Consider the following 27,316-nt stretch of genomic DNA (forward strand, 5'->3'; position numbering starts at 1 on the left):
CTTTGTGGGCAATGTCGGCAGCACAGATATAGGCCGCTCCGACGAATGCTTTGCGTCCGACCGACCTCTGGGATCTGCAGGCCAGTGGCAATGAACCTCAGCGCGTAATATCCTCTGCGTGGAATGACCACTGGTACGCTTGCACCCGAGTCTCCTCTAATTGATAGCGTAGCCTGTAAAAGGTCTACTTAGAAAGCCAGCAAGGGCGGTGCAACTCATTATCTGTCACTTTTTCGAACGCGTATCGGACTTCCAGCCGTGCTCGACACCGAGAGAACAACGCCAAGGAGACGACGAAGGCAAGTTCTGTAGCCTCCGAAGCAACCAACGCACGGTCGACGCCTGCGTGTCTCCGGGGTCGCGCGACCGGCGTGCGCAGCCAGGGTCGGAAGCCAACAGCCAAGCCGGAACCCAAAGCGGACTACCCCTTCGCCGGTTCCGCTCTTAGCCAAAGACGGGTTCGCTTTGGAAATGATTGGCAGATGCGTGACGTGATCATAATTTACGGTGCCGCCCCACTGTCTCTGACGGCCTCTGACGGAAGCAAAATTTTGACCAATCAGATGAGGCCAAGGGAACCGGTTCCCTTCCGAACCGTTACAAGATTCGGTCCCGGATTAACTCTTTCCGTACTGCGCTATTGGACATCGTTAGCCCGTTAACAGTGGTTTGAAACGCAGCTTTCGAGATCTTCCTCGCCGCTCATGGACATATTGCACTATCGGACGTGGAGGAGGAAAACTATATTTTTGTTTTCGAAGCAGTTCGCTTTTTCCACACCAGGCGTTAATTCTTTAACGCGCTCCGAAGTTTCCCGATCGTCAAAGTACAAAGCAAAAATGGCCGCCTCCAGGAGCGGCGCGCGTGCTTCGAAAAATCGCATATCTTGCGACTCTGCTGCGTGTGCGGCTTATTTTATCGGTGTATCGAGTAGCAGTGACTGTGAGGATGCTGCCTCTTCCTCAGACTTTGACTCTGTGAGCGACGACGATGCAAGCCAGCCCGAAACGTCAGCAGTCGCAGCCCGGCACGATAAACTGTAGTGCTTGCACTTAAACTTTTGTAGTGGAGTACCTGTTACATGAAAATTTCAAATTTTCTCGTGGTTTTTGTAACATTTCTTTCTTAGTAGATAGATACAAGCATGTCTTTACAAACATTGTTCAGTTTTACCCCCCAAATCTTGGTTCTGACAAGTTATATCTTTTTTATGACATACATCTCGTTAATAGAGAGTTTTAGAATAGGGGCCCCAAACGTTTTGGGGCCCCAAAGAAATAGCGTCGAAGCCACTGCGCATGCGCAAGACGCAAACTCCGTTTGGGTTTTGCGTTGGGAACGCTATTTCACCGATTTAGCGGGAGCCCAAATAGCGGCCCCAAAAGCTTTGCGTCGGCAAACATGGCGGCACCCATCGAAGCGACGGCTCTAACCTAGCACAAAACTGGGTTCGATTCGCGGTAACGCGTGAAGTTCGCAAGCTAGGAGAAGTGAGTGCGGTTATCGCTTTCTCTCATCTAGCGTGTGTTATGAAGACTGACTCATTAGACGCCGCTGATTTTGAATTCGATTGTGGATTTTATGGTTCGTAGGCCTAACACGGCTAAGCTTGGCTGGTGAAGGCTAGTAAAGTTGGTTTGCTCAAAACTAAGCGCAACTAATTGTTTGCTGCTTACAGAGAATAACCTCTAAATTGTACTTAAACGCGAATACACGCAAGTAAAAATTGTTATTCCTATCATAAAATGGTATATTTTATTTAATTATTTCTAATAGTTTTTCTTTGACGCCGTAGTGGCGCTGTCAGCGCAAGACGCTATCCGCAAACGTCAAACCCTATTCTAAAACTCTTCACTCCTACGTGCCCCAACGGTTACACCCGCAAAGCTCTTTGGGGCCCCAAACTATTGGGGCCCCTATTCTAAAACTCCCTAATAAAAATATTATGTGTAAAAAGTGCATTCAGTCTGCTTTTTGTTTATGCATTACGCAAGATATTGAGTACATTAGTTCCTTCAGAAAAAATATTTGGCTTAACCTACGAAGAAGACTTATTGTCCACATGGTAGGGAAAGCGTTAACCTATGTCCAAACGGCGCGAGCTGCGTATTTGGTGCTTGTTCTAAAAGTGGGGATAAATATGTATTCCAAGCTATTCGAACTTTCCGCTCAGGAATTGAATGAAAATTAGTGTTTTGCTATTAGTACTTTTTGGCAAATACTTTGAAGCAGCTTGTCAGAATAAAGTTCCTCGGTGCAGTCACTATCTGGTTATATTCTGCCTAATCGCTCGAGGGTGTCCTCAGTTCTGATAGACTGGTTCTTGCTGCGTACAAGGCTTGAAACGTAGCTGTTTCGTATATTTTAATACCTTGTAGCACAGATGCATTATCGCTAGTAACACGCTCACTCTTGTGGACCGTCATGAAACATTCAGCTTCGGTGTAGCCCGTGAGTGATTTATTGTGCGTATATAGTGCGCGTACATTCAAGTGTGCTCCCATTCACTTAATCTTGACATGTTGGCGATAAAGTGGATGTATGTTTCCGTTCCAGATGGGCTAGACGTGTGTAGATACTTTGCGCGAAACTTGCTATGACAAGAAGCGACGCTACTCGTTTTGTCATGGTTTAACGAGCTTTACTCACTCTTGCCGACGTTCCGGGGTCTGAGCCCTTTCTTTGAAGATTAGCGATATAATGCTGGTGAATGAGCAAATTTTTGTATTCTCGAGGAAAGCCGTACATCCCAAACTGCTGGTAACACGTGCGTACGGACAGTTGCAACAGCGGTCCGCAAATTTGACCGCACAAATTCATTTCATTCCTTAATGCCAGTCACTGTTCTCGCGGCCAACTACTGCACACGCCTTCAATCCACACGATTCAATCCATCATGGTTGGAGCACAGTGCGTTAGCGAAAACTCAGTTGCACTTTCGACAGCTGATCGCACAGATGCAAGGTAGAAGCGGTATAGTGGTTTCGTATTCTTGCGCTGGTCGCTGAGGCGACGTGCGGCGCGCCGCCGACAGCGCCATCTCGTTTCTCTTAAACAAACTACAACGCACAAGGGGTATAGCGCCAGCGGAGGCTGTGGTTGAAAGCAGACCGCGCGAGATCTTAGCCTTTACATTGGCTGTTTTTTTTTTTTTTGCGTTTGGCGTAGCTTTGTCAATGCCAAGGGGAAACAGCAGCGCCCAGATCTTCCAAATGCACTGAAGGTAAGTTTTTTACTACATTTATTTTGGCCTATTTTGCGAAGCATGACACAGAAACTGCTCAGTTTTCCAAGCATAAATAATTGTAAGGAAATAAGTTTTCGTTCGTGTTAACATCACCTTATTTTATTCTTGTCCGCTTCTTAACAACGTAACGTATCCTGATGTGAGAAATAATAGGAGTGTTTTCGCATCCATACTTCCTCAAGAGATGTGTGGATGGAAATTGGGCTAACTGTGGTCGCTTAATTATGTGGTGCTCATGCTGGGACAGATTGCCTTATTATTTGATCATGCACAGACATTGATGAGATGGAAAAACCGAAGCAGGGGCATTTTCCGGGTTATAAGACGCCATTTCAGCGTTAAAGCCATTCAGTGTCGTCACTATGATCGTCTCGGTAGGTCGCAGTGCAAAGAAGGCTAGCAGCTCTGAAAGATTTGAAAGCATTCTGAATCGTGACACCCGCTCGTGGCTTAATTATGATCTTGCATTTAATATTTGCCTTATTACCTATGTGAACGCAAATAATTTGTGTCCTTTGGAGCTTCACGTGTATCCGGAAGCTTAGCAAAACGAAATAGTATTTGCCATTAGGCTAGTTTTGGTGCGGGAGCGAGCCTACTCGATCGTTACAATGCCAGTTGTCACCGCAAAGATTGCCATAAGGAAACTGGTCACGCCGCCAATCTGGTTCTATGACATCTCGAGATAGGAATTCTAGAGAGATTGCCTTATCTTCGCTTGGATTTCTTTTCACCACGACCTTGCGAACGAAAGCACTGAGCGCGAAGGGGAATGGGGAGTGAGCGTGGCATTGGTCGGCAAGCTCCACTCATGAGTCGACTCACTCACACTCACTCAAACTTAGAATGACCCGCGAGTGATAGTCTGGCTGAGTAAAATTTTGCTGGTCTGAGTGAGCCTTAAGAAAAAACTAAACGTTGTGAGTTCTGTCTACACGTACAGCCACTGCTTCCACCTCCCGCTCGGCCCCGTGCTTCTCGTTTTGCTCCTGAAAGTGTGTGTCTACTCTTTCGGCGGAACGACGGAGCGAGTTTGGAAGGGAAACGTGGAAAGCCTCGCAGGCAAGCGCAAAGCGCAGTGCTCTGTGCGAGCATAGCTTTCGCCGCAGGGCCTGGCCACGCCAGGCCCAGCGGCATCGCGAAAAGCTCGCATGACCAATGCCGAGTACCGAGTTTGGTTGGTTCATGCCATTTCAGCGTGCACTCGAATTTCTTTCTTCGTAACGCACGTGTGATGCGTAAACCGAGCGCTTGCACTGTTGCCTTATGCGGATGCAGCACTGGTGTACAACGCAACTGAGAGGAAATGTCGATGTCACCGTTGTGCGCAGACCGTGTTACATGTACAGTCAACAGCAAATGTTTGCGGGATGCTGAGCGAGTGGCAAAGCGACCCTCCTCCCCTTCTAGCGGTGACCCCTGGTGTCGAGACCGACGCCTACACGCATGCGCGTCCCTCCCAGACTGCAAGCGCGCATGTTTCCGCGCTTCCTCCTTGCGCGCTGGCGATATTCGAATGTGGCCGCTTGGTAGCCCTCTTGCGATATGCGCTGTAATGCGCTGTGGCGGCTTCGACGGGCGAAACTGTGTGAAACGTGATTAGAAGCGTGAACTTGGGGGCGCCACTGCGGCCGGCCGCTTTTTGTCGAGTCACGAGCGCTGACGCATAGGGCCGGCCTGGTGGCGAAGGCAACAAGTCTTTTTTTTTTCTTGGCTGCACCTTCAGCACCTTGTGGCCAATCTTCGTTGTTTCTTTCTTTTTACGAACGGTGCGTTCTACCGCAGAAGAGCATGGCACAAGACGCGCTCTATAGGAGAACGGTAAGACGAAAATGGACAATTGATTTCCTTTGTATGAGCGAAGTCCTGCCCGTCGAAGCCGCCACGGCGCATATGGCAAGAGGGCTACCTCGCGGCTACACTCAGATATCGCCGGCGCGCAAAGCGGAAGCGCAGAAACATGCACGCTTGCAGTCTCGGCGGGACGAGCATGCGTGCAGGCGTCGGTCTCGACACCAGGGGTTCACCGCTAGAAGGGGAGTAGGGTCGCTTTGCCACGCGCTCGCGCATCCCGCAAACTTTTTCTGTTGACTGTACATATATGCTTTTGCGCAATTCGTATCATGATTATTACTCCTGTGACATCTGTGAAGACATCGCGGAACTTATAAAAGTTCAGTGTCCAGGGCTGTCTTCCAGAACGGTGATGTGAGCCGGGCTTTCAGCAGTTCTTTTGCATTCTAGTTAGGTGAGGCATCATTTACTTGATACTTTTATACTTAATTTGATTGATTAAAGAAATTTATTGGGTACTGTATTCGTGACACCTACAATGCAATCTTGGCAAGCAAGCATCACAGCGTCAAGAAAAGCTTAGTTAATCGAGTGAACAGCTAATATTCTGATGGTGTCACTTTCGTTACCTTTTGGATGTTTGGATCTGATTATTTGATATTGTGATGTACAGAAAATAAAATATTTCGTCGGATGTTTTGCTCTTTAATTTTTCTTCTATATTTGTCACTCGTTTATGTTTGTGTTTAGCTTTACATTCACAATTTCCTAAATGTTGGCAACGTTTTGCTAAATTGCAGTCCGCCATTTACAAAAAAACAGCAACAAACAAAAAAACTTATATTTCGGTTGTTACCGTCGATATTTTCCCTTTACAAATACATGAATGAGCGCTCTTGCACATTAAAGAGAGACTGTTCTCTACGGTTTGCAGTACTCACTACGGATGAAAATAAAAGCAAACACATGTTGGGCTACTGAGCACGAAGTCGCGGGATCGAATCCCGGCCATGGCGGTCGCATTTCGATGGAGGCGAAATGCGAAAACACCCGCGTACTTAGGTTTAGGTGCACGTTAAAAATCCTCAGGTGGTCGAAATTTCCGGAGTCCTCCACTACTGCGTGCCTCATGATCAGAAAGTGGTTTTGGCACGTAAAACCGCATAATTTAATTTTAACAGCAAACACAAAGAAGCGAGAGCGCAGAGAGGGACACGGTCGAGGCACGGCACCATGTCTCGCACACACTATAGGCCTAGCGACGCCGGTCACTGCCGGCTAAGGTGGCTGTCTTCATGCGTAGGCCTTCCGTGGCTGTATAACAACAAAATTCAGTAATTTATATCCATGGAAGAAGATTGTTGTCTGCCATATGTCAGGTAGTCAATTTCTGCATCCTCTAGACCTAACTTGCACGTGCGCCATGTGGACAAGTCGATAGCGCTGGATGACGTGCGGCCATGAGGCTAGATAAAGTGGGCAATGCCTAACGGGTTCGCGAGCCGTTACCGTTATATTATTTTTTTATTTGTTGGAATCGCTGCTGAACAGAAAATAAATCAGAGCGTGTTGAACTCGAACGGAACCGGTATTTTTTTTTTTTACAATAGTATTGTGCGTTTCCAGCACATGTTCTTTTGCAGAGTTATTCCACTTCTACGTACTTAGTTGAATGTAGCGGGAGTATGTCTGCTGAAAAAAAAAATTAAGCGCATTTGAGAACAGACTGCAGCATGCACTTTGCCCCTCGTACACCTTGCGTCAATTCTAAACCAGTAAAAGGTCATACAGCAGCGTAAAAGCCCTTTTTCTCGCCGCATCCAAGCCGCCGCAGCAGTACCAGTGCACCCGAAAGCGGAAGAACGAGTTGGTGTACCCATGGAGAAAGGAAAAACTGAGAGGCTCTGACATGACTCTTTGTGAAGCTCAGTGACGCCAGAAGCTTGCATTACTTCGCCATCTTGTCGGGGCAAATATTCTCCTCTCCTGTTTACACTTATCGCCCTCGGTGCGAAGCCACGCCGGAATGACACGGGGCTGCGTGGACGTGCGTGAGCCGTACGGACCCGACCAACGGATCCGATCGCGTTGTATACACCATCGCGATGCCGCTGCCCAAGTCATTTCGTCCGAGTTCTGTCAGGCCGGTGCCCCGCTACTTTTTGCGGCTTTTCTGAAAATAAATCTGCTTTATCACTGCACTGCAAGAATGCACAGGCGATGACCGGCAATTCACTTTACGTACATCACGACCTATGGCTAGCCCATCTGCAGTCTATGAGGACAAACACGTATGCTGGTCGCGGCTTTATAGGAATCCTTATGCTTTAATAAACGAGTTTCGGGCTGCAATGCACATCGGAGATATGTGACGAGCGACCGCGTGCCGATGAAAAGGCCAGCAGACGAGAACGTCGTTACGCGTTTAAAGACACTGGCTGCTGCCTGAGTCATATTGTTGTCACAGTAAGTGAAGTTATAACCAGACAACCTATACTACAATAAACGTTTACTCTCTCTCTCTCTCTCTCTCTTCACGGAAACAAAGTTCTGTGGTATCCTCCGGGCGGTGTCGAACAGTACGCGCGTACGCGTTGACCGCGCCTACCTGCGACCATAAGCCCCTTGATGTCCGTGCAGGCGCACGTTCTTCTGTCGAGCCTTGTTCACTCTTGCACCGCATCTTCCAACCTTCACTTCCCTGCGCCCCTCGAGCACACAAACTCCTGCGGTAAGGAGGGCTTGTGTCTCAATTAGTCACAGCAGCCGATGCTTTCCCATCATTGCACATGGCTGTTTCGCGAGCTCCGAATGCATCGTCCGCTCTCAAAAGCAGGAACACTGCACACTTTTCACTGACTTGCAAGGCGCTTATGGTACGTATTCTGAAGCACAACCGTTTCAGTCTGTGATGACACAGCACGAATCTACCGGAAACGGCAAATATATTCCTGTAGATCGTCCTTCATCCGTGGCGTGGTACGTGGTGTATGGCGTTGCGTGCTCGCTCGTTTCATGCTTTTTACTTCTTCCAGTCCCACCTGGCCACAGCAACAGCCGGGAGAGCACGGTATAGATAACACAGCGGAACAAAACACAGAGACTAACGCAATCCTGCACACACGACTCCTTTGCCACTGTACGAGACCTACGGGACAGCACGAGCATTACCACACGCCACCATAACAAAACAGTCATTTTGCTTCTATAGCATGGCTGCTACAGCGAAAAATACCACGTGACTCCCTCCACACTTTTTTGTCTAGCGCTTGGATTGGGTAGGGCAGCTCCTCAGTTTTTTCCGTCCTCCATGGGTATACTGATGCGTGGCCTCCGAGATTGCCATTGCGTCTAGTAATCAGTTTTGTCAGCGTCCGTACACAATTTTTGGAAGGGCCTACGGAGATCAAAAAATGATGTTTACAAGTTTCTACTTGTTTTTCAGTGAATCCACTGCATTTTTAGACACTTTTAGACAAAAACGGTAGACAGTCCCTTCAAGGCAGATGGGTCCTTTCTTCGGATTCATATGAACGAGTCCGTTGCAAGCAATATAATACGATTAATTCAATATGGCAGTTTTGTTCGCATGAATGTATATCATTTTTTATAAGTTAATTTTGCACATATATCTTCCCGGACAGCATTGTAAATATTGCGACTTATGTTTTAGCATTTACTGATGATTTTTTTTCACCTTGATTATCACGGTTATCGCTCGTTTCTGTGCGAGAAGCGTTGGCTGCATCCTGCACATTACGTCAGCTGTGTTACGTGACGCGCGCTGTATAGACAGGTCCATCTGATAGATTGTACGTGCGTTGCAAATGACGTATACCTTCTCGAATCGACCCGAGTACCTCTGACGGCTCTGGAACTTTCGACGTGTGATACATGCATAAATGTAGGAAACATTCGCGGCGGGTCATTGGATCCGATGATTGTGAATTGCACTGCCAGTATCCTTACTCTTACTGCCGAGTTTGGTTTGCACGCACATACTCGCACAGTAAACAATTGCCTGTCTAGCTTGTCTTTTCCCTGCCTGCCTGCGTGCCTGCCTGCCTGCGTGCCTGCCTGCCTGCCTGCCCGCCTGCTTGTTTGCTTGCCTGCCTGGCAGCACCCGTCACTACCACGTGACAGCGCATCTCGCGTAAAGTGGGCATAGCGGCCTATCGGGAACGCAGCTTTGTGTATGCTTATTGAAACCTCGATCATATACCAGCGTCGCATTTCGTGCATGGTACTATTCCACAGACGAATAACCGTAATACCCACCATGGAGGCGAGTCGCTTGTAACCCGACGACGCGTACGTGAAGAGTGGTCTTTGTAGCGAGCTGTCCATGTCGGTGAGCTCCTCTAGTTTGATCAGCTTGCGCTTCTTTGTCGAAGTTGTAGCTCCGGGGGCTGCACAATGCCAGAACGTAAACGTCGGACTTCCTTCTCACGACATGCAAGTGCCGGTCTTGTTGTGATACGCAGAAAACTTCGGCCTGCTACGCACCGTATTTGTTCAGCGACAAAAGTGTTCGGCTGCCAAGCAGTACGTGGCACGTTTGTAGCATGGTCGCAAGCAGCCTCATTAGTATTCGAAAAACGCTGAGACTCCTCTTGATAAATCTCGCGATGGCGCATATGAAAGAGCATCAAGGGAAGAAATTATTAGGTGTCCTCTACTATGGTGTAGCTTTGAGACCAAGTTTAATGGCTTTTCACAGCTGTGTGCTGGTTGCTGCCAACCTTCATGCTTCAGGATAAGGCATGATCTTGCGTGGTAGTGCGTCCGATACGAAGTCAGATTTGCAATGTGATGTTTAGTATTCTGTCGGTCTTACTAATTACAATTTTTGATGGAAACCCCACACGTGAATCGCTAGCTTAAAGCAAGTTTCCACACGGCAAATTATGAGAAAAGGAATGCTCGTAAAAGGCCAAACGAGGCATGTTTTTTTTTCATTTTGCCGATGAAATTAGCTGTGCCAGAGCGACCTCACGTAGACTCGCTGCGGTAGCTTTTAGTGGCTACGGCATTGCGCTGCTGAGCTCGACATCGCTGGCTGAGTCCAGGCCAAGGCAGCAGCCTTTTGATGGGGGCGATACGCAAAACATTCGTGCAGTTACACTTAGTTGTAGTTGCGCGTTTAAGAACCCCAAGTGGTTAGTATTAATACGGTGTCCTATTCTATGGCATGCCTTATAATCACATATTCATTTTGGAACGTAACACCCCAGAATTATTTAATTTGGAGGTTTTACGTACACAGATTTAGTGTGCTGTGTTCAGCCACATTGGTAGTTGGATCTGAGGGCGGCGATATCTGCATGAGCTCGAAGATTGCAGGGACATTGCAAAGGCTGTTGGTTGAACGCAGCCGGTTCCAGTCGAAGTCGTCGAAGAAAGAATGCGACTGCGTAAGAATTTGCGCGCGTGATTTAGTAAACAGCATGTCAACATATTAGAATAGTGCATGTACGAGGTCAGTACATTTACACTGTAGACTTAAAGGGCCCTTCAACAGACCCCATAGCGAATTTTGGTTATACGTTGGGAGTTGTTACGTGTCCTCTAGGGAGCGTTCTGCCGCAAAATTTGTCAAGTCGGCTTTAATAGCAGAGGTAGAAATATTTCAGTGCCGCGAACCCATGATTTCAGCAGGCGGGCTCCACTGCATAGCGAGACTTCCTCTGCACTCGCCCCGTCTAGCCTTCGCAAGCGTTCTACCATGCCGGACCTCGATGATCGCGTGACACATACGTCACGGGCCCCTCCTTTACTTTTTTTCTCCTCGCTTCTATTTTTTTTTTTGCGATGCGCATTTCCGTTGGCAACGTTGCGCGCGAGCTGTTATCGTTTCGCGCAGCACACAATTTTGCGCACTGTGCGCAAGGACACATGACTAGCGCTATAATTCAGTGCTACACGAATACTTAGGCAGACCAAGCGAACCGCAGTGCATGATCACGCGCCGGAACACGGTAGAAAATGGCATGGTGTCGGTACCTGCGCACGTGGCCGCACGACCGTGGGAACAAGCAGACGAAGCGGAAGTACATCTCTCTTGCTTCGGTGTAACGTAAAGCAAAAAAACACGCAGACATTCCGTTTGTGTATTTTGTTATTTCTCTACGCTTCAATTCGTCAGTTCAAGCAACAGATCCCACAAATAACAGATGGTGCCTTGAATTATTATCGAAGTCACGTGTCACCACGAGCGACGTCACACTGCGGACTTGACTACGTAGGCGCAGGGGCATGACTACGTCACCATCCGGCTTAGAGCGCGGCGGCCGCGAGGAGAAGGAAAAACGGCGTTCGGCTTGAAATTTCAGGTATTTCTGCGGTGCTTAGCGATGTAATACTTTGAAGACACGATCGTTATCGCGCAATGTATGCTCTGCATTTGTCAGCTCAAAGTGGCAGACCTGGTGAGGGGCCCTTTAAGGTAAGTTATAAAGTTGGATAAGTTCGATAACTTAGACATAAGGATGTAGCAAAAAAGAGTGCGTTAGCCTTGTCGTGGCAAAGTGAACAGTTCTAACGCACCTTGATGTCGCGGTACTGCTTGGAGCCGAGCCGTTCAACGGGGTTCTTCTTGAGCAACAGGTATACCATGTCTTTGGCGGTGGTGTTGGCTGAGTGCGGGTGCTCGCTCACTTTCGGCCATTTGAGGGGCGACGCAATGATGCGGTCGCGAAGCAACTTCTTGGTCTTGCCTCGGAACGGCACCCGACCGGTCATCAGCTTGTAGAATACCACACCACTGGACCACCAGTCGCAAGCGCGGCCTGCGCTCGATATTCAATGTGCACCATGACATTCGTCAATCAAGTAAATGCAAGAACGCCAATGTTGAATTCCACCAGCCATTTTAATTAACGAATTGTAGAAAATTGGCAGCTATTGGCAAGATCCGCGATAGTAAGTTACTGAGCGCCGTCATTCTGCCGAATAGCTTTTCATCAACGCTACCACCGAAATCGCTCGTCTGTGTGAACCAAGATCGAAAAGAAGGAACGCTGGGAACACAGCTGCGTTTTTTGCGGTACACAGAGCGGTGGTAAAGAACAGCCATAAAATAGCGTTTCGGCTCACCATACGGCCTTCGTTTGAGAATTTCAGGAGCCATATAGGGAATAGTCCCGGCGGATTCTCCATCCCTGAATTCGAACGGGGTTCGCCGGAAGTAGCCCCGCATGACACGTTTCGTAACTGCGGAAGAAACATGAAATGTGACAGAGCGACCGAAAATTCATCATTTCATTCTTTTACTTACAATGTCCTAGGCAAACTTTATTGGTGTCAAAATCTATGAGCTTGACTCTTCCTCCAGGAATCATGAGCATGCTGCAAATGAAGCCTCAGACGAGTGAGCCTGGAGTAGACTGAGGGAGTGCTATCCACACTTACTTGGACACCTTAATGTCCCGGTGCAAGAAGCCCTTGAGGTGCAAGTGCTCTACGGCCAAGATGAGCTGGGCCATAATGACGCGCACCTGGTCGATGGGCAAGAACATGGCGCGCTCCACCACGCGCATCAGGTCCACGCCACACACGTATTCCATCACTGTCACATACGCGTCCTGCGACACGCAGACTGCTCAGTGTGGACAATAGAGAGCTTTAGCTCTTGCACTTCTGATGCAAACACCGAGATGCGGTAAACTTTGTACAGCAGTAACAACGCTGGTTATGACATCTTACTTTGTCGAACAACACGCGAAATCTTAGTGTTACATGAGTGTTCTCGTCGAAACAGTAGCGAAATTTTTTTCTGCGTGACAAAGGTCTACGACGTTCATTTTTACAATCACAATAACGCAATGAAGTCCAGGGGCCTACTGTCGCACTCAATACGAAAATGACAGTAATTTTAGTTTTCTTATTTAGAGCGGCTTTCTGCGCCCATAGATGAAACCTCGTCAAATTGCAGCACTAAGCTTTACACTTGTCCCAATAGAACCATGGTTCCGCTTACCTTTGTGGCGAAGCATACGTAGTACTTGACAAGAAAAGGGCTCCGCACAACGGACGCGACCACCTTGTCAATGCAAGCCTGCTTGGGTCGATTAAATCGGTCTGAGGCGATCAGCTTCACCGTGCAGATAAGGTTGGCCGGCTTGTATCGGGCCTTGTATACGGCGCTGCGTGACGGAAAAGCCGAGTTAACATCACCTGCAGCACAACATTGGGCTCGACCAGTGTGGACAACAGACGTCAGATTCAACCTGTACACTCGAGACCCGTCTCTAGCGTCTCAGTTCTAGCAAATAGAGGTAAGGCGCAAATATCGAATCTGTCAGAGGGAAGATGCCGTAAGCTATCAGGTTTAAAGCACCCATACCAAATATCTCCAGCACCATCCACAGAAGTGGGAGCAGAAACAAAAAAAGGCGCTTGATGTGTGTTTCGGTTAAGTATGACGGAGGCTGCACGGCTGCTTGCACCCTTTTCCAGAGTGCAGTGGTGATGCACTTAGACTTTCGTTCCCGCCGTGTGGGGTGAACCACCGCTTCATTATTCAAAACGACTTGCCTTGACCATGCGTTCCCAGATACTCACCGCCGTTGCTCGCATGCTTCTCACTGTGCGATTTCTTCCGTCGCCCACTCTTATCAAACACTCAGGCCTATGCGCGGAAAGCTTCAGCATACGTTAGCCTGCAAATCGCTGTCACACCACTCATAGAACCAGCCATCTCCGCAGTAAAGAGCTACGTTTACTTTAGTAATAGCCTGTCACTCGTGAAGCGCAGAAGCCTGACGAGCACGCTTTTCAGGCTACGTATTTCAACTGAAACTTACTCCTTCTACTCAGCGCACAAAAATATATCCCGTAAAATGGAAGGTGTGGATCTAACAAAACTTGCGGCATAAACTCCTAATTACAGGTGTTCCTCGGATTCCACGGAACTGGCTACGCTTCCCTGTCGAGTTGCTGTGCTCACCTTGCCACAGTGCCGATGATATTGGAGAGCTTTAGATTAGGGGACGCAAGCGGCTTGCGTACGCAAGAGCTAGTCTAAAATTTAAACTCTCTATTGACTGTCTGACAACTAGTGCATGCCGAGCCATTGGTGTAATCACTGACAGCACCGCTGGATACGTCAATTCAAGGTGAAACACCGCCTACGTCATGTCGGCAGGGTCCTTTTGGTGCACCAGCCAGACCTGGCACGTCAGCAGGGCAGCATAAAAGATCTAAAAGGCATCGCGCGCACTTCACTGCGCTTGGCAGCACCATTCGAAGAAGATGCTAAACTTCGTACTCCTCCCTCTACCAGTTGGTGACAAATGGTCCTATGTTAAATCTAGTAAAACTAGTCATGTCCGTGTACTTGTGCTGCCAAGCCATCAGTGCATTTAGTCTTGTTAACTACTGTCTGTTGGTGTGATTTTCTTGTTACCGCGGTTGAGTGGCGATGTCAAAGAAAATCCAGGTTCTGATAAAATAGATCGCATATGAATGGCCGTCAACGAAATTAAGACATCGCACCCAGCTCTTGAAACTGGTCTTGCAGATGTGCAGCTAAGGCTTTCGCAGATAGAATCTACACCTAAGTCCTTGAAGCAATGTCAAGAAAAGGTTGAAAAATGAGAAGTAACTATTTTCACCATGCGTAAGGAGTTCACAGAGATGTGCAACAAAATTGATGACCTTGAAATTAGAAGCCGCCGAAACTATATAGTTATTTATGGTCTTGAAGAAACTGAACAGAAACCAGAAGATCTAGCGCAGCTAGTGTCCAGGGAAATACCTTCTGAAATGTTAGACGAAGTGAAATCCATCGAGCGTGCGCACAGAATAGGTTTCCAGAAGCCTAACCGCAATCTACCAGTAATATTGCACTTTTACGACTTCACTGAAAGAAATGTTAGTATTAGGTAGCTGTTAAAAACTGAAAAAATACACCCATATCTATGTCTGAAGATTATTCAGAGTCTGTTCGAAAAACGGCCAACCCTTCCCCTACCGCGAAATGGGGGTAAGCGAAGCTTGTCCTGCGTGCACCTGACATTCGTCACGGTTAAGTAACCCATAAGTAACGGTGCCGGATTACTTCGGCCTCCCGCTCCTTCAGCTCGGGATCTTTTCGTTGCTGTCATACTGTCTAGGATCGGGTGGCTCTAACGGCTGGGTCGGCGCACCGACGGCGTGCCCTTTCATGGACGAGTTCTTGCCGCCGCTCGTCGAAGGCTGCCTGTTCCTCGGGGTAACGCACAACGCGTGACTGCCCCGTCCGTTTTCTGAGACTGAACTGAACGGAAACGAAGCCGGCGCAGCACGCGCGAGACCTTTTCCTGCCCTTTCCCTCCCTGGCGGAAGAAAAACGGCTGATTGGTTGCGCGCGTGGCGTGAGCGCGCACCTATGCAGCTGGAATCGTTGCTAATGACTCACGCTCCGACGCTGGCGCAGCTGTCAACTTATCAAACCACCCTTTTAGGTAGCTATTGGGCTATAGGAGCAACAGGGTTTTTTTTTGCGTGACCACGACAGCGCCGTTGGAACTTGTGAGCTAATACAAGCTTCGCTTGAAAAACCCGGAAGAAGTTGTGGCATTCGTCGGCGCTGAATCGCAGCAATGGAGCAAAAGTGACTATAGTGTACGACAAGCTTAATATAAACGGTGAATGACTTGCCCGGCATGAAACGACAAATAAAATGATAGCTGTGAAACATGCTCGCACGCAAGGCGATGGAAGACAAGCTCTTCCAAAGCCTGACGGCGAACATTGTACATTATTATGTTTTGATGCAAGAGGTATTGTAAACAAAATACAGCAGTTTAAAGGACTGTTGCGTTCGTACCGTCCCGATGTCGTAGTTATTACAGAAGCGTGGCTAAACCCTAATATCCACGACTCGTTGAAAGTGCATTCATCCTACGCACCACTTCGTACAGATGGAGATGGTCGTGTCGGGTATTGACCATCGCTCTTACACGAAACCTGTCTTTCCAAAAGGAAAAGGACATCGCGTGCCACGAAAGTGTGTGATGTAGGGCTCTTATCAATACCGTTACCGTATTGATTGGTGGTGTCTACCAGCGTCCGGCTGCCGTTGACGATTACCGTTTACAATTACAGAATTTTCTTCACAGCTGCATGAATGAGCGAACTAGATTCAAACTAACTGGGGATTTTAATATGCCAGGAATAGACTGCGGTAGTTTGGCAGTAAAAAACACCGAAGTTAAAGGTTCAGACATTCGTTTTCATACAATGTTTGGTTGCACGTTGACACAGCTAGTGAGGAAACCAACTCGCGTCCAAAAGTCATCATGTTCACTGCTTGACCTTGCATTTGTGTCCAGCTTTTTAACGCCAAAAATAATCATTGAAGTAAGGACGTCTGACCACAACCTCATTCTACTAACATTTCATGGCCTGGGTAGCCGCGTATCGCATGCTGGTCCAACGACTCGTATATCAGTTAAAAACTATACCAAAGCGAATGACGAAAGTGTTATAGACTTCCTTGAAGCAGTGCAGGATGATTTCTTTAATAAACCGTCAGGTGTTGATCTATGGCGGAAACTAAAAAATGGAATCGCGACCTTTATACCCACTAGGTTTCAAAAAGCTAATTGAAAACACCATAGATTACGAGAAGTATAATCCACCTCAAAACAAAAGTACAAATGAGGCGTAAAAATGAAAACAAATGCATTCTAAAATAGAAATTCCAGGTAGTTGAAGATGCGCGTACTATTGCAAATGCTCTTAACACTTCCAGTCAGTTTTTATGCGTATACAGCCTTCAAATCTTCTAGTAACAAACATCGATTCCCAGATGCCAGACGTAACAATATCAGAATATGGAGTTCATCTGCTTCTACAACTAGACGTTAAGAAAGTCACATGCAACGGACGAAATTTGAAACACATTTCTTAGACGCTACGCTGCTCCGTTACCGCCTTTCCTGCAGAAGATATTCGCCTTATCATTGGAAACAGCGGTGCTGCCTGCTGACTGGTTGTGTGCGAAAGTTATACCTATCTATAAAAGTGGTAGCAAACAGCTGATAGACACCTTCAGACCCATATATTTAGCAAGTGCATGTTGTGAGTTAATGGAGCATATCATAAATAAAGCGCTCAGGAATCACTTCGAGGATAACTACTTGCTTTACCCCAACCGACACGGTTTTTGACCACTTCGTAGCTTCTATAAATTACTCATGACTTTGCAACAGTCATTAATTCTCCATAGTAAGCAGATGCAATATTAATTGATTTTTCTAAGCTATTTGACCTCGTCCTACACTCCTTACTCATAGACAAGCTAGAATCATTTGGCATTAATTTAAAAAATTTTCATTAGTATTGCGGGTTATCTCGACAACCGCATGCAGTATGTCAGCTTTAATAACGCTGAATCTGAGTGTGCTAAAGTATTTTCTGGCGTATCACAGGTATTCTAGAACCAACACTATTCCTCATTTGCGTTACTGACATTTATACTTGCGTGGAACCAGGTGTTACAATGAGGCTCTTTGCAGACGACTGTGCAATATACACTTCGGCTAATAAAGCGGAAGACTAAGTAAAGCTTAACAAATCCTTAAGAGAATATTGGCGACTGGTGCGATAAGTATAGCGCGCAAATTAACACCGATAAAACAATGTACATTGTCATTATCCATAGAAAGACACCTCTCCATTTTGAGTACACGTTTTTCTGTACAGACATCAGACGGGTGAATACCGTAAAGCACTTGGGGGTGACGTTAACGCAGTATATAAATATCAATCATGTTTCTAGACGAGCATTTAAGCAACTTGGTTTCTTTAAGGCGAAAACTAGTTAGCACGTCCCCCAGGTGAAACATCATACAACACACTAATTAGACCCATCTTAAAATATGCAGCAATAATTTGGAACCCGCACCTAAAGCACTTGACTGACATTTTAGAAAAAATCCCGTACAGGGCACTTAGATTAGTTTATGCAAAGTACGCCAGGTAAAAGAGCGTTACTGCGCTACTGTACTGCAAATTTCTTTCTTCTTTCCCACAATTTGGCAAATATATATTTAAGGAAGAATACTCTGGTAGAAGTTGCCACGAGAAATGTATACGCCCCTGTCTCCGACGCTGCAATGCGTTTAAGTATACATTCTTTCCTTTAGGTATCGAAATCTGGAATGCCCTGCCGAATGACGTTGCCAATGCTGAATGATTTCACACATTTTTGCCTCTTTTAGAATCTTATTTTGAGTTATTGCACTAAGCCGCTAGCATTTGGTGCGCAAAGAAGAGCGATAACAATGCATCGCGCATGTATTTACACGCTCTTCTGTTCAAACCAATTTTTTTTCTTATTGTGTTGTTTCTCTTCATATTACCGCATTCTCACAGTGCATAAGTTTTGGTACTGCATTCTTGTGTTATCCTAAACATCTTTACAAATTATGATATGGCCACTAAAATATTGAAATATATAGTGAATTTATTGTTTTATTGTTGTTGGCGTTTATGCTTACAACGTATTATAATTTTTTCTTCGTCCTTCATTAAGATGTACTGCTTTCTACCTCGTATGGCCTATCGCGTATAGGCCTACAGTATTTAATGAATATAAAATAACAGCCTCACTGCCACTTTGCATGAAGTAATATTTTCTTTATATTCTGAGGTCCTTGGTAGGCGAAAATTGCCACTGTACTGCAAGCCATGGAGCTTGCTTTGCCACGTCGAGACAGTCACCGTTGCAATTCGGAGCACGCTGCGTACTTATGTAACTGCTCGATCGAAACACGCAGTAATACTCGCAAATTTTATGCATCTCGACATACGTTAGTCAGTTAAGTAGCATTCTGTTGACAAGAAAATGGTGCATTGTCTGAAAAAAAGAAAGGTAAACGCTCAGCTTTTGTCTGTGTAAAAGGCTCAAACTGGCTTTCGATACAAGATCTTGAATAACACTTATGCGCTTATTGCAAGCTTCTGTACGGTCTCTTGTCATATGCATCATACATGCTGGCATTAACACTGCGCATATTTCTGCCAGTAACATAAGTTTCAGTACTATCGAGCGAGCTTCGTTAAGGTTGTCCCATATTACAGTGCAAATAAGACACAAGGCAATAGACAAGACAGCGATGTGCCTTGTATTCTTTATTCTCTTGACTTCTATTGTCTCGTCTTGGCTCTGAAAAATAGCACTCTGCCAACCCAGCTAGAGCAACAGTACATTCTTACGTTAAAATCCAAACATGCGCTCACGTCCTTAATTTAACCCGCAATGCACCATCCTCTGCTCACCCAAAGCCGCCTGCCCCGAGAAGCTTCACAGGCTCGATATCTCGGGTCCTCGGAATGAATTCAGTGAACAGGGCCTGTTCTTCAATTCTCATCTGCCAAAGAAAAAAAAATGATGTAGAGGTGCGCAATGTGGGACATCTGTAGCCAAGAAATACTGTTTTTCTTTCAATCGAGCCGTCCCCAAAAAGTGGGCGATGACAATCGGCGAACTCCACACACTCCCAATACACTTTCTTACTGGTATCAAAAGCTTTGATATATGTCTCTGATATCGCGCTTTCAGAGTAATGTAAAGAGAACTTATCCAGAAAATTAAAAGAATCATTCAGAATTTTTTTTTACTTCGTAAGAAGCAGGGAAGCGCGCGTCTCAAGGCACAAATGCGCGACTAGTTTCTCCTCATTTTGTAATTATCTAAACACAACCACGCACCTGCTACTTTTACGTCTTCACTGGCATGCAACGTGCATTGGGAGCAAATTGTAGAATCAAGCTTCTCCGAGGGTATTCTCACAACCACTACAAGGTCTAGTCACCTGTACGGGCGCAAGCGTCCTCCAGTGAACCCTCAGCTGGTTTTAAAAATTAAATTTTCGGGTTTTACGTCCCAAAACAACGATATGATCATGAGGCGCGCCATAATGGGGGACTCCGGAATAATTTGGACCTCCCGGGGTGCTGTAACGTGCACCTCAATCTAAGTACACGGGTGTTTCGCATTTCGTCCCCATGAAAATGCGGCCGCCGTGGCCGGGATTCCATCCCGCGACCTCGTGCTTAGAAGCCAACAATATAGCCACTAAGGAACCACGGTATGCCACATCCGCTTTTGACTCGTCTGATTATGCACATCACCCTCTAGAAGTATCAGCCATACATACGCTGTCACTGCAAAAATTACACCTTACTCAGCACAGCATATATCGCTGCCGAAGCAAAACCCCCATCATTGCCCCCTTCTTCCCTCTCCCTTTTCGCTCAGGAGCTAGTTCACTGGAACCTGCCGCGATAGCTTCGTGGCTATTGCGTTGTGTCTGCTCAGCTCGACGTCGCGGTTTCCACACAAGGCGCGGCGGCTGCAATTCGACAGCGGTGAAATGCAAAACCGCTCGTTAATACTTCGATTTAGGTGCACTTAAAGTGCTCCAGGTGGGCAAGGTTCATCGAGAGTTCCCCACTACGGCTGGCCTCATAATCAGTCGTTTTGGCGCGTGCAACCCCAGAATTTAAGTTTTACAGTGGAGCTGTTAGAACCTCGCTGGGTTTCGCTTTTTAGTCCGCCGCTTCGCCGAGCTGGGGGAGAGAGAGCTGCGGGGAGGTAGTTACTCCTTTGCATAACAGCGCGTAATCGAACATAACTGCACGAACTCAGTTGCTTCTCATTGTCTGATTAAGTTGTTTATCCAGATGTACACGCAACCACGTTCGCTTGTTTGTTTGTTAGAAAGAAATACCAGTTCTCTTTAGTACGGTCACTATGTCTATTGTTTGTCGCAGACTGCTCATTAAACGCCGAACGCATAAAAGCGGCGTAAACACTAAGGAAAGAGCATTGCTTTGAAGAAATTTTAACTAATATTGCTGCGGGGCAAGGTGCTCTTCCTAGACTTCAGTTTCAAATCATGTTTATGTTACCTAACTACAGTTATAGTTACTTGTCGTTATGCCAAAAGTCTATTTTTTCGCAACATTGGTTTGGCATTTCATGAGCACGCTTCCTGGGCGAAATAAGAGCAGTCCATCATTAGCCTAATATGCCATTCTTATGTACATATTTATCCAGGTTCTTACATACTACTCGTAATCGCACTAAAGAAACAAGGCATTATGTAAAGAAAGTAATCAGATATTGTGGCAATTACTCGTCGCTTATTCACTGTTATAGCAGAAACATTCTTATCACTTTGCAAGCATTCCCAACAGCTAGGCCAGGAGATAATATTATTCTTTATGGTGGAGTAATGGGAGAGGCGGCTTTGATACAGCATTACCAATCTGTTGGCCAGTCTCATCAACGGTTCGACCTGTTGTCGAGCCTCAGTGCGTTTCTTTCTATACAAACGACTGTGCAGACGGCATGCAACATGCACGCGGTGGCGGTTAGGCACGCATACCTTGTCGGTGCGCGTGACCACCGCGTCCCCGACAGCCATCCAGTCAGTAACCGGCACCTCGGAGATCTTCTCGAGAGAAGTGGCCAGCTCACCAACGATGATGGTCAGCTTGCGGATGACCAGGCCGAGGCTGCGTGCCGTGACGGGTGCCCGCTTCAGGCACAGGCTGTGGAGCCCCATCAGATTCTCGACCATGTCGCGGATGTCCTGGTACGTGATGAACTGCCGGTGCAGCTTCTGCAGACAGTCCTGTGCCGCCAGTACCGACTGCTCCTGGCAGAAATGCGACAGTGGGTCGCGAAGCAGCGATACCTTGTTCTCGCGCTTGATGAAGAACTCCAGCAGCACCGTGGTCACCTTCGGTATCTGCGCCACCGACCAACACGCGTATGCGATTCGTCTTACTAGGACGAAGAATAGATGTAGCTATACCACTGCTTCGCTTAACACAAATTTCTGACCTAACATATGCGTATGTTCTGGAAAAACACGATTACTCGACATTGTATCCTTGTTTCAGTCCGAGTGGCGTATCAGGCAACGTCACTATGGAAATGTTTTCGGTACGGAAAGGCAGGGAGGAATGGGACAACTGGAGGGAAAGCCTGCATTTTTCTGTAGCGAATAGCCTCAGGGAGTTGATAATAGATTTCACAGATGGCGCTACTGTGGCCCAGTTTTGCTTAGCAATGGGTGTTTCCTTTAGCGTGGTAAGCGTGCTACGAGTGAACAATCAACTTTTAAACTAAAAAAATTAGGTTTTCTCAACCTTTTCGTTGTTTTTTTCTGTTTTTCCTTCCTCTTACTTGTAGAGGTTAGTCATGCTCCCAAGCTACGAAAAACTTTAGGGATTCTGTTATCGAGGAGTCCAAGGCCGCCGTCATTCGGAACCCATGATATGGTCTTCATTAGTAAGTAACGATTTCTCGAGGTGCCCGTATTCAGGAGAAATGCGGCAGCGGTACAGAGGGAGGAATGAGCCGGTGTCCCCGTGCCCCCGTGAAAATATAGAAGCAGGAGCTCCGACTTGCACATTGAGGATAAAGTTTCCCTTTGATAAGATGAAAAGTCTCTTCTTTCTTTCGAATATTATTACTCAGTCGCTCTTAATGATAACAAAAGGTTACCGCTAAGTTGGGGCGTCTTTATATTTAATTACTGATCTGCATAACGTGAAAGAATGCAGATTTCCTGTAGCGAACGTAAGGGAAAATAACACTATATCATAAGCTGCATAGGGAACTTATGTTACCTCGAGTTATACTCGTACAGTGTCTAAGAGGTTAACGAATAAAAAGCATTGATCAAGTTAATTTTAAGCTTCAGTAAGATGCCGATTATTGGGAAACGGAAACGTCGTGTAAGGACTCAGTCACATAATAATGGGGCACTTCGCACTGTAGAATTAGTGTACGGTCAAACCAAAAGCGTAAGTAATGTTGCCAAGGCCTTAAAGGTGTTTATGAATAAGCTCTTGCCCGAGATGCGCATAAGATAGTGCAAGCGGTGACACCGAGGACATTTTAACCGAGGCCAAGCTTGTGTGAGCACTGATTTCGGTTTTCTCGGCGCACCCACGCTCGTCGGCCGAACCAACTGTTGCAGTCGCCCCTCGTGTTCGAAATATGGGCCTGTCAGTATACGGTGTTCTCTTGAGAGATGGACACATTTCCCTGCCCATTTCATTCCTTTTTTTTTCATATGTCCCACTCCTGTCAAGGAAAAGGGCGGAAAGGGACAACTTTAGTTTCACGCGAAATGCTTTTTTCTTTTCTATAGGATGCCGGACACGAAAAAATTATATGAGCTATGACGATACCACAACAAACACTTACAACGAACATTAGTCAATCTCGGTGTCACATGTTGAATAAGAAATACCCTTATGAAAATTTTCCAGTCCTCACCACTGGTCCCTTGGCTAAGAACTCTGCATGAATGCCTTTACCATTGGGAAATGGAAGTATCTAGTGTAGAAACTTATAGAAAATAAGTGAGCGTGCCTCACCCTTGGAAACAAGGTAACCAAAACTTTCACCGCAGAACTTTTCTTCTGTCGCATCATCTCTGTGGAAAGGCAAACGAAAATGCACCTGGAATGATACCTGTCGAGCTTGTCTGTTTCGGTCCCTACTACCTTCCGCAAAGCAAACAGTGACACCCAGCCCACCTTTTCGTTTTTGGGGCGACATAGACGTCCCCTCGGAGCTCATGCTTGTAGGCTCTTCCTCCTCCGAGCTGCTCGTTGTCGACGTCGCAGGCGACGACCTGCTCGCCGAGCTCAAGCTTCCCGTACCGCCCGACGCAAAGGTAGATGTGCCACCTCGATGCCGCGTTGACGTCGTCACCGGCATCGTTGTAGCGCCGTCTGTGCGATACAGCCCCGAAGTACAGCATTAAATTACGCCAGTTCAGCAGTTATCCCAAATAGGGCGTAACTGTGCGTGACAGATTATACTTACCGCCACGGTTTGTAAGTTTCTCGGAGTTTCCTGTGTAACAAACATTTTTTTCAATTTAGGAATTACTTGCAGGAATATTGTCACCATTTACATATGTAAGACTAACACTGGACTTTTGAGCGCTTCCGTGATTAGCATTACGTGGCCAATACATATTACCAAAGGGTCATTAAAAGCAGCAGTTGTACCGCGAACCTTGCAACGACAGCTTGACGTGCGATTGCTATTTTACAGGTTGCAAAGCATTATTTTTACGCATTGTCACCACCTTCATTCCACAAAGCACTCACAGTGTTTTAGGGTTCACACTTGAAACGAATCGAACAGGAATTTCAGTCCCCCTAACCACCACCTATCACTTCAAAGGGGGCGTTAGGATACGTTAGGAATGTCCCACATTTAGCTGTCAACAAAAGCAGCAACTTCACTACGCACGCTGGCAGATTTGACATAAGCGAATACACACCTCCGTATTTGTCCGAGCCTTGCATTATAGCGTCAGTGCCGGTGAAGTTTGGCTCGAAGACAACGGTCAGCCTGGCGTCCTCTCAATTGTGCGAACGACGCCTGCCGCACGAATCTCGTGCTTCGCGGGCCGGTGCAGCAGAACGTCACCTGCCGCACGGCCCGTGCAGGGCTCGAGCGCCACGTTATCCAACCGAAGAAGTGGCCACGACGACGACGATGATGATTGCAATTTGGAAAAAAAGATCGGTGATAAAAATGCGACAATCTAAAAGACACGCCGCTGCGTGGTCCCGTTTTTCGAGCTGTTTGTTATTATTTTCGTCATGATGACCGCTTACCAACTAGCTCACCTTTGTATTCTCCTCCATGGTGATGGTGATGAGACCTCAATGCATGAAATTGAGGTTGTTGTTGTTGTTGTTGGTGGTGGTGGTGGTGGTGGTGGTGGTGGTGGTGGTGGTGGTGGTGCCGCATCCACCGCCGCCAGGAAGGCCCGTGGCAGATACCTACAACGGTAAATAGGACAATAACCGGGATCCGTATTCACAAAATGTTCTTACGCTGGAATTGTTTGTAAGAGCTTCAGCGAATCCTATAACGCAGGACATGTTATTCGTGAAGGCAACCAGCCAATGTCAAAGGATCGCTTACAAAAGAAAAGCTTTGTGAATTCGGCCCCGAGTTCTTACCAGAAACACACAGAGATAAAGCAAATTAACAATTTGAACTTTTTAAGGTGGCAAATTATACTTGTTTGTTGGCAATCATTGCAGATAACAACGCTAGTGTCCGCTTTCGTTTTCGCCTCTTGTTCTTAACCCTGTTACCTGTATTTATGAAGTATTGTGATGTTGTCACAGTCACATGCAGATATTTAAACACAACAAAGCATAAAGAAGAAGAAGAAATTCAGGAAGGTAATATTTCTGTTCTAAATGAAACGGCTGATTCATTGGCGAAAGCGTCAATAGCCTGGTCCAGCCATTCAAATTCTCCCTGCATCAGCCTTGATCCTAGCTGCAAGATTTCGGAGGCAAATGATGCTGCGAGAAGTCTTTGTACCATCTATAGCGAATTTCTCGGATTTTAATCACTTATTGTGCCATTGGAGAAGTATCATATGCCAAGCGAAAAAAAATTGAAGTACCTATTAGTAGCCTTTGCTGTCGCATACCTTAAAATTTTATTTCTACAGAACTGGTCTGGCACCCTCACCAATTTTGTCATATGTGTAGGGAAGATGAAACCATATAACATTTTTTTTTAATTTCTTGTCGACGGTTTATTAGCTTAAGAAAACCAACCTTTGAAGCTCCACTCCGCCTTCTTGGATTGGATTTACCTGTCCGAAACGTGCTATTTTGGGTGCCTCTACACTTGAGCATAGCGACAGGAAGGTTAGTGCTGCCATCCAAGATTTGCTTTTAAAATCAATGAGATTCAAAGTCTGAATACAAAATTTTAAACCTCCTTCTCTTTCATCAAAATTGAATTTGAATTGTCTTATTTTTATGAATATGGTATAATTTTATTTTCATGATATTGTACAGGCTCTCCAATCTATATTTTTCGATTATAACTTACCTATTATGAAATTTTTACCCCTTATTTTACACTTTCCTTTAACCTACGCGATTCATGTCCAATCCCCCAGAATGCGTACGTGCCAGCAGATCACAAAGTTCTACATCTGCATCTACGTACATTTCATTTTCTGGTACCCTCTCACGTAACACTAATCAGGTTGGTATGGGTGCCTGATCACAAAGCATTAGTGATGAATTACCAGACAGCTGGGCGAGAGCGCCCCTTAGTGGTACAATTCTCTCGATAATTCCTCTATCAACTTTCATAACTGCTGCTAGGTTCAGGAGACGTGCAGTCAGCAAGACTCTTGGAACCTATAATTAACAAATTTAACTGATTATGCACACCTCCTATTTCCTTGAAACAGAAACTGCTGCCGAACTTGAAAATTTGTACTATTTACCAAACTCAGATGTTGAATACCTACGTTAAACTACTATATGTATCGGTCTGGTCTGGCGCCCTCCTCCTCGTGCTCATACTGTGGTGAGGATGGGACAATAGAACACATATCAACAAGCCCAAAGCTCTATATTTTTAATTTCGTTGTTTCAATTTCAAAATGAATATTGCATGTCTACGAATTAAGTATACTTAAAGGAATACACGTAGTATTCGGCCGAGGTTATCGCCTGCGTTGCGCTGCTAAGTCCTAGGGTGCTGGATCAAATACCAGAAGTGGTATTCGCATTTATCTGATGACAATGGGCAAAAATACCCGTGTACCATGCATTCGGTTCACGTTAAAGAACCCCAGGTAACCAAAATGAGTCCGGAGTCCTTCAGTATGGCATGCCTTATATTCATTTCGCGGTTTTGCCACGCAACACCCCAAAGCTTAATCTTTTTTGAGGTTATTGCCTGTCCGCGTTAAACGATGGCAACTATTTGCATCGGCGGACAAATTTCACCCGCGAACGGTGCACGCTGCCGAAGGCAGAAGCAAAAACATAACTCAGCATCAAGACTTCGATATTCCTTTTATTGCTCGTTTATTACACGGACACCGACTAAACTAACTTGCAGGGGCCGAGCAGAGTCCTTCCTTAGGAAGAGGAGGAGTGGTGGTGCTTGCTGCAGGCGGAGCCTTGCCGAAGTTGCCGGGAACTGCTCCGCCTGAGCGACGCCTATCAACCACGATACGGTCTGAAACACTCCGCAGTCCAGCTAACAACACCAGGTATCAAAAACAAGTTGCCACGAAGCCCAATACGTTGCGCGTTTTACGAACCACGACGACCCGCATGGCTCACGATTCCCTTCGACAACATGTAGCACGGAGGTCCTTTCTGGCGAGCCGAAGTATCCTCTCCCTGACGTGGCGCTCTTAAAGTTAGAGTAATGTGACCTGATTCCTCGGATGTTAACTAGCGGGA

At 46.4% G+C, this 27,316-nt stretch overlaps 1 protein-coding gene across 1 annotated transcript in view; it reads right to left on the reverse strand.

Moving 5' to 3' along the window:
• Positions 1-24,504, reverse strand: part of LOC142572054 (uncharacterized) — a 57,768-nt gene extending 33,264 nt beyond the window's left edge. The window contains exons 1-13 of the mRNA XM_075680871.1: positions 24,352-24,504; positions 23,886-23,915; positions 23,594-23,791; positions 23,432-23,490; positions 21,424-21,789; positions 19,310-19,401; positions 13,020-13,185; positions 12,452-12,624; positions 12,318-12,388; positions 12,137-12,253; positions 11,588-11,829; positions 10,304-10,451; positions 9,320-9,450 (exon numbers count right to left, since the gene is read on the reverse strand). Coding sequence (XP_075536986.1) covers positions 9,320-9,450; positions 10,304-10,451; positions 11,588-11,829; positions 12,137-12,253; positions 12,318-12,388; positions 12,452-12,624; positions 13,020-13,185; positions 19,310-19,401; positions 21,424-21,789; positions 23,432-23,490; positions 23,594-23,791; positions 23,886-23,915; positions 24,352-24,376 — 1,818 coding nt within the window. The 5' untranslated portion in view covers positions 24,377-24,504. The remainder of the gene's footprint in view (positions 1-9,319; positions 9,451-10,303; positions 10,452-11,587; positions 11,830-12,136; positions 12,254-12,317; positions 12,389-12,451; positions 12,625-13,019; positions 13,186-19,309; positions 19,402-21,423; positions 21,790-23,431; positions 23,491-23,593; positions 23,792-23,885; positions 23,916-24,351) is intronic.
• Between the last annotated feature and the right edge of the window lie 2,812 nt (positions 24,505-27,316).

This window comes from Dermacentor variabilis, chromosome 1, assembly GCF_050947875.1.
Source record: "Dermacentor variabilis isolate Ectoservices chromosome 1, ASM5094787v1, whole genome shotgun sequence".
Lineage (NCBI taxonomy): Eukaryota > Metazoa > Arthropoda > Arachnida > Ixodida > Ixodidae > Dermacentor > Dermacentor variabilis.